The sequence below is a fragment of the Manacus candei genome, unplaced genomic scaffold (assembly GCF_025592945.1).
Source record: "Manacus candei isolate 608988 ecotype Guabito, Panama unplaced genomic scaffold, ASM2559294v1 h1tg000005l, whole genome shotgun sequence".
NCBI classification, from domain to species: Eukaryota; Metazoa; Chordata; class Aves; order Passeriformes; family Pipridae; genus Manacus; species Manacus candei.
In genome coordinates, this window is record NW_026138053.1 from 25,679,167 (window position 1) to 25,691,634 (window position 12,468).

General features: G+C 44.0%; 1 protein-coding gene across 12 annotated transcripts in view; it reads right to left on the minus strand.

Moving 5' to 3' along the window:
* RABGAP1L (RAB GTPase activating protein 1 like) overlaps positions 1–12,468 on the minus strand; it is a 229,467-nt gene that overhangs the window by 8,144 nt on the left and 208,855 nt on the right. For 9 of the 12 annotated variants that reach the window (XM_051793884.1, XM_051793894.1, XM_051793904.1 and 6 more), the window contains 3 exons: positions 10,079–10,171; positions 3,172–3,282; positions 765–869 (listed from right to left, as the gene is read on the minus strand). In XM_051793884.1, coding sequence (XP_051649844.1) covers positions 765–869; positions 3,172–3,282; positions 10,079–10,171 — 309 coding nt within the window. Of the gene's footprint in view, positions 1–764; positions 870–3,171; positions 3,283–5,542; positions 9,801–10,078; positions 10,172–12,468 lie in introns of those variants that run through there. The other 3 variants (XM_051793921.1, XM_051793975.1, XM_051793965.1) reach the window with 2 other exon arrangements.

Consider the following 12,468-nt stretch of genomic DNA (forward strand, 5'->3'; position numbering starts at 1 on the left):
CTCAATATGCATCATCAGATTGTTCTCTCTGTGTCTTACTGTGTTTACAGCAGCTCTAAGCTACTGCTCACCAAATTCCAGCATCTGATTTACTCAATATAAAAATCCTTACTGTATCAGTGATAACCAAAAAGTCTATACTGTGACCCTTTATCTCTGCTTAGAGAATTCTCCTGTAGCTTAATTCCCTTTCTCTGTGTTAAATGGTGGTACGTTATGGTTCACAGAACACAAAATGGCAAAAATAAAAGTCAGGGTATCACTTTTGAAACGTACACGTTAAGCTACAGAGGATTACAAAACTAAGACCGAATATTTTGCAAATGAGTATGAGGCCAGGTCTAGTCAGCAAAATTCTCCCAGCCCTTATCCCTGTTCTGCTGTTGGTTCCAGCTTCAGGCAGGAACACTTTATTTCAGCAATCCAGCACCTGAATCCAGAACAGACTCTTACAAGGCAACAGCTCCTCCAGCTCCTCATTTAGATAATTAAAAGAGGTCTGATCTCCTTAACTGCAACTGCTCACTGCCAGTGACAATGACTGTTAAATACTGGGAAGACGATAAGCTATGGAAAACTAAATATTCAGAGCTCAAGTAAAGGAAAACACTGAACAAAAAAATTACCCTGGCACTACAAACATTAAATTGCAACCGCATTTTGAAGACAAAATCCCTTCTGCAATTGCAACACATCCACACTTTTCTGCATATCCTTCTGCTTGCATCTCCTAGCTAAATGGGGAAAGCTGGAGAATGCCTTACCTGAGCAGTTTCCTCCTCCTGCTTCCGTTTCTCTTCCTCAGTCTCCACCAGCTTTTGTTTGGTCAGGAGAAGCTCCTTGTTCAAAACATCAGCTTTGTCTTCAGCCTAAAATCAGGGACACTGGTGTAAATCAGATTTTATCTGTGCCAATACAAACACACTGGGATGTACACCTCAGAAATTCTGCAGATTCAGGTTCTAGCATTGCCTTTTTCTGCCCTGTGGAAACTGGGAAACTGCAAAAGGACCCTTTGGCCAAGTGTTTACCCATGCCCACATAGGCACAGATACTCTGTCCTAATGCAAACAATGATGTACAGAATATTTTTGTTGGCACCAATATTAATCTAAGTCAGGGCAGCATGATTTAGCTACTGTGTAACTTCAGATAACTCATTCAATTTCTTTAATCTGTAAGCAGGGAAAACAGGTAACTGTAAAAAACTTTGGTGCCTGCACTGTACCCTACAAAGTGTTCAGGCAAAGACAAGTGTAGGACAAACAGGACCACCAGATAAATTGTTTATCAGTGCAAATAAGTATTACATGGAGAAACTTGATACTCTGCGTGCACTAGGGAATAGGAATTTTCTCCTTTCTTATGGTGACACATACTGGGAATGCTTTATTTTTGTGAGCACTGTCCTCACCAATCACCAGGAGAGAAATGTATTTCTCAATGTCTGGATATATTGTGTTGCCCTCCCCAGCTGGGAGATACACAGGGCACCTCACCACTCCTGTTCATTAATGAGGTGCAGGACAGGTAATAGCTGTGGTCAAATAATACTGAGTTTGCTGAAAATCCAAGAGGAAAAAGGGCATTGGAAACAACAAGTAACCATACAGAACTTGTCTACAGGCTGCAGTTTGGTTTTCTACCACTGCTGGTGGTATCAGCTTATCTTTCTGCCACAGTCTTCATTATTAATGAGGGTGTTAGTGGTGATTGTGGGCAACAGAAGCAGCTCCACTAGGGCCACAACTGAAGGGATGGATTGAGGAACCCTGCATGGCTTAGTGTGTATAAGGCTGTATAGGAGAAAGGAAAACAAGCAGTGCAAGAATGGAAAATCGATGAGATTGACATCTTAAGACAAAAGAACTCAGGGATTACAAGGGTATCTTTGATGAAAGACCCGTTTTCTGATATGCTTTAAAGGAATTGAAAATCCTTCCTCCTTTTATGTGTGCATTCCAGTTTCTCCAAGCACCTGCAGTGGTGTTTGGTGTCCCGTCCTTGCAGATGAGGAGCACGGTAGCACAAAGCTTTTCTTGCAGTGCCTGGGAATGAAGGCAGGGGGTGGGAAAACTTCATGGAGCCACTCTTGTCTACAGACAGACTGAGAAAGTGCAGGAGAGAAAGGAACTGGACTGGCACAGGGATGTGTTTGGCAGCCTTGTTGTGACACTTGAGGAGAAACAATCATGGGCAGCAGCAGACATAAAGCTGCTACATGGACAACTGGAATTCCCAGGAAGACGGAGCTCCTCAGCACATTGCTTTTGGCCTCCACACGAGCCTGCCTGCTCCATCATGCAGAGCACATCTCTGTGCTCACCCAGACAGCTCAAAATTTTAGAATCCCATGGATCCAAATCAGCAGAGCCTATCTGTCCAGGATCTGCCTAAGCAGAAATACAGCTTGCACAACTGTGGTCAATGATGTTTACAGTTCTGAGGTTAGATAAAGCAAGCCAAATACCTGTGGGAAATCCAACTGAGAGGCCCTTGCAGGCAAAGATTTTACATTATAAAAGGTACCACAGCAAGGGACTAATCACAAGATGTGGTGGAGTTTGGCCCTCTTTATTTAGTACCTTAACAACAGCTGTTACAGCATTTATCAATACCACATAAAACACCTCAGAAAGAGAGGGCTGAATGTGTAGTTCTCTGAAAACCATCTCTGAGGCAAAGGGCTCTGAATGCTGCTGCCCTCCACATTCCTGTCTTCATAGGGAACAAGAGCAGTTATCAACAAACACACAGGAGCCCTTCTAATTTTTGGTGCCCTGCCACTTCATTATCTCTGAGCTTTGTTGGCTGTACTAAAACTGCTGTGAAAAACAGATCCACGTAGACATTTTGCAAGGCAACTTCCCTTGAAACTAGTCTTTCAAGGAGTACGTGATGCCTTTTTCAAGGAAATGTTCGTTCTGTGGTATCTGCCTAAAGGTTATGGCTTACATTTTCTAAGTAAACCCCAGCAGAGGAGGTGCAGTCAGTGTTGGCCAGACACCACTGAATGTGGAAATCCAGCTGACTGCAACTACGAGTGAGGCTGTCAGGAAAATAAAGGCACAAATAATTACACTTTTGATGCTGTGTTATACTCTCAGTGGAGCACAAAGCTGGGTTCCTAAAACTGGTTTCTGATCTGGGGCCCATCTGTGTCAGCATTACCTGGTCCAAGTCATTCCGTAAGGCAATCTTGCTCGTGACAAGCTCATGGGCGAGGTCATCGTTCTCCTGCTCCAGCCTCATGCTTGCTTCTTGGAGCCTGCGGTTTTCCCTCTGCAGAAAGAAAGGAACAACCAGGAAAGGAAGTTAATCCTTATCAATATTGAAGAGCAATAAACGAGTGCATTGTGTGCGTAAAACACTGAGAAGGCGAGAGTGCACATTCAGACAGGGCTGCTGCTCTGGGAAACAACAGTGAATTAAGCCAGCAGTGCAAATGCAGCTATTTCACTTACATCCCAGTGGTCTGTGTCACCAAGTGACACACTGATTGTAGCATTTCCCTGTCAAAAATAAACACAGACCTCTTCACAAAAGCACTTGGTTTCTGCTTGCTCATCATCTAAAGAAATCAGGCAGATAAAATCCCACCCAGCAGCAGTGAACAGGGACCAATTAAGAGTTACTCATAATGTTTCCAATCGGAAGTAGAAAGCTGTCCTGCTCCACTTTACAAAATTCTGTCTGCAGGGATCCATAAAAATAGTCCATTTTGTAGATTATATAATGCCAACTTCCCATCTCCTGCAGAACCAGCAGAGCACAGCATTTAGTCTTGGAGGCCCCTACAGCTTGTATATCCTGTACTGCCATTTGTGCCCTCCTCTGTAACTCACACCAATGACACCAGTGTGTGTTTTACAGGAAACCTGCTGAGCCAAAGTGCTAGGGGGGAGAGGGGAGTTCACTCCTGAGCACAGGCCCAGGACCTGCCAGTGGGCAATGAGGGGAACACCAAATGGAGAACTCCAGGCCCTCGCTGCACAGCCCTCCCTGCCCACTCCACACAGGCAGAAACGACTCCATGGAGCACTAACCACAGAAGGGAAGTGCACAGGGGAATGATATTTCATAATAATGAGAATAATAATTCAGGTGTTTTAAAAATCAGTCTCAGTGACTTTTCTACAGCTGAGAAACAGAACCATATTCAAAAGATGCTTGTGGTCAGTGAACTCCCAGGGGTCCAACATCAAATACTAATCCTCATCTTCAGAACAACACAGCCAGGTGGGACAGACAGAGGTGCCCTCCTCAAATGGATTTTAAGAGAGGAAAAAACTATGCTGGCCTTCAGTCACAAAATGGCTGTGTATCTTTCACACCAAAACAGGCTGCAAAGGGAATCTGTGCACTATGGAAATTCAAGGAAAAACACCACATTCATATGGAAACTCGTAGGTGGAGGAACAGCAACCTACATGCGGAGATTTCAAAAAGGACCTCTTCTCCTTGAAAGGTAAGTTATGTTCTCCAAGACAAAACAATAAAAGTCAGCATACATCAGCACTTAAGACAAAAACATTTCCAAGAGTTGTTCAGTGAACACATTCCTACAAAATGTGATTTCTTGCATAAGCACATTATTCACCTGTTTTCACTTCCTCCTGCCTACCAGCTATGCTTAGATACTTTTTCTCTCCAAAATCACCACCATGAAACTGCAATTTTCATTTCTGTTGCAAGCAGATTTTGCATGCTCGGCTTAAACAAAAACAGGACAAGTAGAGCTCTAAGAGGATGCTTAAAGAGGTCTCTTCTATGTAGGAACTTCCTCTGTGGCAGGAAGCAGAACTTCTACAAATTCTGTCTCCTTACTGTGACCCTATTGTGCAACTAGACCAGGCACTGCCCTGTACAGGAAAGTAAGTTTGTTTCCCTTCCAAAAGATCATACTTTGAATAACTTGTTTTGTACAGAAACTCTAAGTAAAATGCTTTTATCTTAGCACAGTTAAGATAATCACTGCTAAAAGACACACAACTTTGGGGATCTTTCTTATTTTAATTGCACTGTAGCCTGTATGGGATAGGGAATTTTTAAAAGTAAAATTCTTCTCTAAGGATAATATAAACTTTAAAGTGTAAAACCAAATTGCAGTCAATCATCGTCATCATCTAGAACATCTTTTTTCCTGTATTTTATTCAGACCTCCTTAGAAATGTTGGTTTTTATAGACAGCTCTGCCAGCCGGCAGCTGTCAGACCTGGCTTCACATAAAACCTGGGAGCAGATCAGGACAGTATTGCTGCCAGGTGCTGCAGCACCGGTACCTTTCCGTAGGGATGTTGCTTAGAAGGAGAAAGCAGCAAATTCTTAAGACTTTCACAAAATAACCCAGTTGGCTTTAACATTTCTGCTATGCCTTTGCCAAAAGCTTCAGTGTCTGCAAAGCAAGCTGCAGTGTGAAGTTGAGAGTTCCTGCTTTGCATTGGCAGACAAGTGTGTAAGCAAGCTCCGTGCTGGAAATGCGCTATCCTCCTCTTAAACGAGAACATACATGGCACATTGGGATAAGGCAAAGATCTCTTACCTTGGGCATCCGGTCAATAGCTAAGAGATGGTTTTAGCCTGTCCACCATACTCTTAGTCCAGCTGAGAGCCTCTCACAGAGACACCTTTACTCTCCTTCCACCCAGGGCAGAACGCCCGATGAGATGGTTTGTCTTTTCCAGCTCCTCCCCCCCAGATCTAGCAGTGAAAAACTGCCTCCTTCCTCAGGAGGAAACTCTTAGTCTGCTTAACTCTAAATAAAACCTAACGTGACACAGTAAAGACAGAAATAGCAAATAGTGCTTTTCATGTGTAGCAAACTATTTCCAATGGCTCTGAAATATTTACAGGGTTTTATGAAATACGCTCGCAATGACAAGAAGTTCAACAGATGGAGCTGGTTCGTTACAGCAGGACTCACATCCCGGGCAGCATTTTGTAACCTGGCATCAGCCAACCAGTCAGACCTGCTAGTTGTCCCTGGTGTAAACAGACAGCTTCCTGCCCTTCTCTCCACACCACTAAATTACTGACTATGACAACCATTTCCTTCTCCTCGGCATTGCTCGGTTTCTACAATTCGTAAAGTAAGAGGTCCCTCTTTCCCAAATTCCTCCTTCTGGTTAAAAAGGTGGCTGGGGAGCTCAAGTTAACTGTTAAAAGGAGGATACTGCATTTCCAAAAAGGACAAACACCACTGATACACACAAACACAAATAAACTTACCTCCTGCAAAGTCACAGACCAAACACTGCTTTCAGCCATTGGTGTAAAGACAGTTGAAACAGGATATAAAATAATTTTTAATACCAACAGCAACAAAAAAAAAATTTGCTGATTCTTCATTGGGTTTTTGGTTCTGAGTTTTAGAGAGGATATACTCCAGCTCCCATCACACGCTGGATGGAAAGAAGAAGGCCAACTTGAAAGCAAGGCTCAGCTCAGGAAGACTTGAAAGGGTTGAACTCCACCCTCTGCTCCCTTCCAGCCTGCACCAAGGAGTAATTCCTGAGGAGAACAGTGGTGATGATGCATCCTCTCTGAGCTGCATTCAAGTGGGGTGGAACGAGTCACCAACCTCCTTAAGCAATTCTGCTTCTGCTGAGCAACACCCTGCGCTGGGTTTGGCTGGAGTAGAATTAATTTTTTTCACAGTGGCTGGCATGGCTGTGGTTTGGATTTGTGCTGGAAACAGTGTTGATGGGATAGAGATGGTTTTGTTATTGCTGAGCAGGGCTTGCACAGAGTCAAGGCCTTTTTTACTTCTGATACCTCCCCATCAGCTTCTTCATAAGCCCAATGGAAAGGGCTCTTGATTGTGGAGGAGCTCTGAAGGAAGAGCTCCATTTGGTGACTCTGGAGAAGCATCCCCCAAACTGCCTCAGCACATTTGGTTTGTTAGAAACCACAGACAATGTCCCACACATCAAGAATCATCATGTTTTTCCTCATGATGTTAACATTCAGTTACCATGACTGAATGAAAATGAGCAATGTATTAATTTTTGCTTCCACTTCAAACACACAAAAGGCTATTATGTCCAAATTACACATTTATTCAGACACACAACTTCCCTGTTGCACAACGAGGTCCACAGAGGAAAAGGCAGAACAGAACAGCAGGGTCTGCTTGCAAAACTCCAGCCCTTCTTCTCTTTATTTTAAATCAAGTCCCAAGCTCAATTCTGGAAATTTCTCATCAAGTGAAACCCAAACCCTGTTACATGAGGTGTTCTCAAACACAGAACCCCCCCCCCCCCCATAATATTTAGAAAAATGTCAATCTAAACTATATTACTACTTTTTCTCTACATACAACTCACTTTTCTTCCTGGCTTCTGTAGGCAATTTGTAATTTATTTTAACCAGAAGTCACAAAATCCAGTGACAAACAGCAATTTAGAACATATTTCCCTTTTGCACCTTTTAAAAATCTGACAAAAATGTGATAATTTGTTAAAAGCAATGGAAAATAAAGTGAAAAAATGTCCATAAAAACACATGCTCTTCCTAAATAATACTTGTAAATACATCAGTAAACAAACTCCAAAAATAACGCACTCTTTAATACTGTTCTTTTGGTAAGTCAAATCACAATCAACATGTAAAATCCAAGCTGGGCAGGAACTCTTGTGTGTGTAACAGCTCATGGGAGCACATGAATTGAACATGTTGAGAAAACCTGACTGGTTACTGGTGGGCCCAGTGCTGCAAACCCAGCTCATCTCCCTCTCTCCACAGACCATCATCTCCTCCCAGGGCAGGGCCACTGGGGGTGTCTTACTCAGACATCCTCTACCACTGCAGCTCACAAGGGCCTGTGCCTCTGCAGTCCTGACAAACCTCTGCTGGCAATAAAAACTGTGACACTGCAAACAACAAACACTCTAAAAACTACAGCTAAAAAGTATCAACAGTCTGAGAGCTCGTTTCTTTCTTGAGGAATATTCCGCAGGGATCTCCACTCCAGTGATCCCATCCATGAAACATCCTCTTCCCGGGCAGCAAACCAAAACTTTGTTTTGTTCTGGGAAGAGAAACTGTAAAACTTGCAAGGCTGCAGGGCTGTGGGGTACAGCCCACACAGAGGGAGCTGACAGCAGGGCTGTGCTCAGAGGCAGGGCTTTTGTCCTCTCCCAAACCAAGCCCAGTCCTGGTGCTGCCCCACTGAAATGCACCTCCGACCACACAGGCTGCAGAGCACTGACTGAAAGGACAAGCGAAAAGCAAGGCTGGCTCTCCACCTGCTGCCTGTGAGGTGTTTCTTGATGACCTTCAGAAATGCTCCTGAAATGTCAATTCCTACCAACCTCCGCTTGACACAGGAATAAAATCTTAACAAGCAAGACAAGGAACAAAGAACACTTATAAGCATTTTTCCATGGCACCCATCAACTGAAGAATGTGTCTGAACTTTGAACTCATCTAACCAGTTATGGGGATTCTCTAATCACAGCATTGCTAAGAGGATCAGACCCAATCCAGCTTAATAAAAAAATCCACGTTGAGTTTCAGAAGCGCAAGCCAAAACCCTGGGCTGTGATCTTGACTGTGACAGTGACTCACATCAACAGTGGCCCAAGAGTCGCTTTCTATATCCTCTTTTGCAGCTTGGGATAATGTTCTTCACCATCCATCGCCCATGATTAACTAGTTAATATGCTTTCACAGAGTTTCAAAGAACCTTATTTGTTTTCTAAGCATTATTTTAATTCCACAGTACTATAAGTGAACCACCAAAAAAAAAAACTTAGAAGTTTATCAGCATCAAGTTGTGTTTTTTCCTAAATAGGTCATACCTGCTATAGGTTCTTGGCTGCCTCAGCAGTCCCAAGTCTCACAAACAATGAAATCTACACTCTTTGACAGCATAAAAACTACACTTAAAATATAATTTTTCACAGATAAATGCTTTTTAAAAAAGGGGTGAGTTTGACTTTCTCTGTACCTGTAAGTCTACCTTGCCACATTTATGAATTAAGGCACAGTCTCTCACTACAGATTTCCATACTTTGGTTTTCTGAAAACGGTGCACTTTCCTTACATTCACAGACCAATGGAGTAAGATTATTCACCACTCCACACTCCTGGCAGGCTCTGTACCAACTGCAACGTCACTGAACATTCTAAGGCACAGTGAGGAACAGCAGGCAAACAGTACAGGGATATGTAAGCAGTGTCAGTTCCCAGGCATCCTGGGCAGTGGGCAATAAAGTGCTTCATCTCTGGCAGCTTCACCTGGAGAACCTGAATTATTCGAACTAGGGCGAGCAACGACCAGATCCCAAACACTCAGTGAACTCTGTGCCCAGGAACAGAGCCTCCAGCACACAGAACCTACGGCAAAGGAGCACAGCTGTGACAATGAGAGCAAATTCACTGGCGAGATAAGCAAAGCTAATCCAAAATTAAAAAGTATTCTCTTCTGGTGAACTACTGAGCTATCATTATTACCAACTGAACCTTTATTTCTCTGCTGCCCTAAAGCAGGATATCCATCACTGCTAAATCTATTGCAGCAGTGCCAGGGACCCCCGGGTCCCACCGTACCAGGCATTATCTTAACAAAAAACTACTAACACTTGGTATAAACAGGAATGAACAACAAGGATCATATCAGCCAAGGAAGAGTTCATCTTCCAAAGTCTCTGAGGATGCCACTGCACATAGCTTGCGCTAGAACAACGTGTATTTTCTCCTTTCTGTGTCTGTAGCTGAGAATCTCCCTTTGTTTCTGCGGCTCATGAAGATCTCCCATAAAAGTGCAACAGCAGGAGAGTTACCTACAAACATATAAACTGAAAGAAGAAAAATATTATATGTGGCTACTTTCAGATGTCTTGAGAGTTACAAATTGTGATTGAACTATTCCTGGGAAAGAACTACTAAGTTCAAGTGTTTAAAGTGCCTGTTCAAGAAAGGGGCTGAGTTTCACCTGGCACTGCACTTCCCTAAGGTCTGCACCAGCACATCCCAGGGAGGTGAGTGTGGTACACACACCTCTGCTTAGCCGCTGGAACCGGGTCACTCCCATGGGATCTGCCAGTGGAACAGGTTCCTGTATAGCATCTCCTACCTTATATCTGTCCATAGGATCTTCCTGCTGCAGCTGACTCTCTCGCATGGTTTGGTACTCTCTCTCATATTTCTTCAGCTTTTTCGTTGGCACCTGTGGAATAGATTTGGGAAACATGCATTTAGAGATTAGAGGAACACCGGAAAGGCTGTCTGAAAGCTCTCCTTGCAAACAGGAAACTGAGGAAGTGATGGAAAGCTGCTGCTGAATAAGTCTCTCCCCACTGCCCCCTCCCTTCCCTACTCAGCAAACCGTGTCAAACACTTACCAATACAGCTCACATCGACAGAAATCTTTCTGTGCCCACTGCTGCTGATTATTCAAACATTTAAAGGGAAACAAGAGCAAAGTACAGACATTTTAAGAAGAGTAACAACAACAACAAAAAAAAAGAGCATGAACAACAGGAGTGAGAGAACAGGGAAGAAGAAAACACACTTTGATATGTATGATTCACCAAAACAATGCCTTAGCAAGACAACTGTTACAAGTGAGAGAAGAATAAAGGAGCGCTCATACAAAAGGACAGGACAATTCCCTGGGGGAGATCAGAGTAATGGTTTTTATTGCTGGAGAGTATTAATGTCTAAATTACAGCCTGTGACCAATGCCCTCATGGAGTCTGGCATTAGAGCCCTCCTAGGCACAGGTGGAGACACTGCAGTGCAGAGAAACCACAAACAAATTCAGTGAACAGCCATGCAGAAAGGTCAAATCCCAGGCTACTTCGTCCTGGGAAAACACCACTTCCACTTCAAGCATGGCACAGAGAGAAACCTGTGTTCTTTTAAGCAGGGCATGGGGGTCCTCTGCTTTCACATCACCTGGATAGGCAGAGCTCTATGAGCAACCCCATCTCTGCCTGGAGACCTTTGACAGCATTACTTGGAACACCTGCTGGCAGCAGGAGAGATCCCTAATGCCATGTACCACCAGGACTGTGAGCACAGGCTTTCCCTGGATCTGTTATGCAGTTATCTGTTCCTCTTGCCTGTATCGATTGTGTTTAGCTGCCTCCTGGTGTGAGGACATGCCACTGTCACCTTCCCTTAGGGCAAAAAATGCCAATGAGCAGAGATAGGATTTGGTGTTGTTTTTCCCTTTCCCCAGGAATACCTCCTTGCTCTGCAGGGCAGGGAGGGACCAAAGCAAGTGCTTGGTGTTGCTGCAGAGGGAGGTACAGGTGGCAAATGTGAAACCTGTAATCTGCAAAGCACAGTGCACAGGGAGCACTAATTAAAGCAGCACCGATTCCCACAATTACTGATGGAATCTGAAAGCAAAGAGAAGAGGGCAGAGATAAAAACATGAAGCACTTTGGGCAAACATACAAGAAAATTCCACTTCATAGTGCAAAACACCATGCAGTGAAAATGACCAAATCAGAGATGCTTTTACACATTTCAGCTGAACAACACTCCCAACTCAACCCCAGCCAGTTTTGTCTCAGCTGCAGCCTGGAACTGTTGAGGCTACTTTAATAGTCAGGGATAAGGAATCATTTCACAGGAGTGTTCTAAATGAAGTGAACCCATCACATATCTGAAGCCTGAGCCATCCCCTCCTTCCACCAGGGTTACTTGACTCCCATTCAGAGAAGCAGATCAAGGCTCCCAGGGTGGGGTGTTCTGAGGACACCCTCCAAACCCAGTTCTCCAGTGCTTCTGTGCAGTTTTGCGCTCCAATATACAACCAGCAGGAAATAAAGAGAAATACAAGGGAGACATTGTGGAGCAGCACAGTGTGCCAAAAGGCACAACACAGGTGTAGCTTAGAAGACGAGCTGTTCAATCAAAGATTTTCCTGATTCTTGATGCTTTTCATTGAAACCTTTAAAGTGCATGTAAGAACTAAGTCTCACTACAGAGGGAGAGAGACAAGCCTCCCATCCACGCAGCCACATGAATGCTTCAGTAAATCCCATTGTCTTTGGGGATAGGAGATGTAAGACAGATTTTTTTTGTGTGCAAATAGGAGAAAGAATGTAAAGCAAAGGTAAAAACTGCACACTCACAACCCTTTACCCCCTATGGTTCAGTGAGCAGTGCTGCTCACCTCAGCCTGGCCCTGGTTGGTGGGGACTGCCTCCAGTGACCCTCCAACAGCCTCACCTTTACAGCTGCCTGAAGCAGCACCCCCTTTGCACTTCAGCTGCCAGATCTGCTTAAATTGCTTGTGAACAAAAATCCTGCTTCTCTCCATACTCTAGAAGATACAGACAAAATACAGCCAAAAGTAATGATGTGAGTAAATCACTTACCAAGAGAGTGAATGGGACATAAAGCAGCACTATGCCACAGCTGCCCCTCACCAACTGAGCTTGTGCACCAAGAGGTCACTGCTGCTTCTCACTGACACAACTGCTCACACTCAGCAGCCAGTGGCCTGCA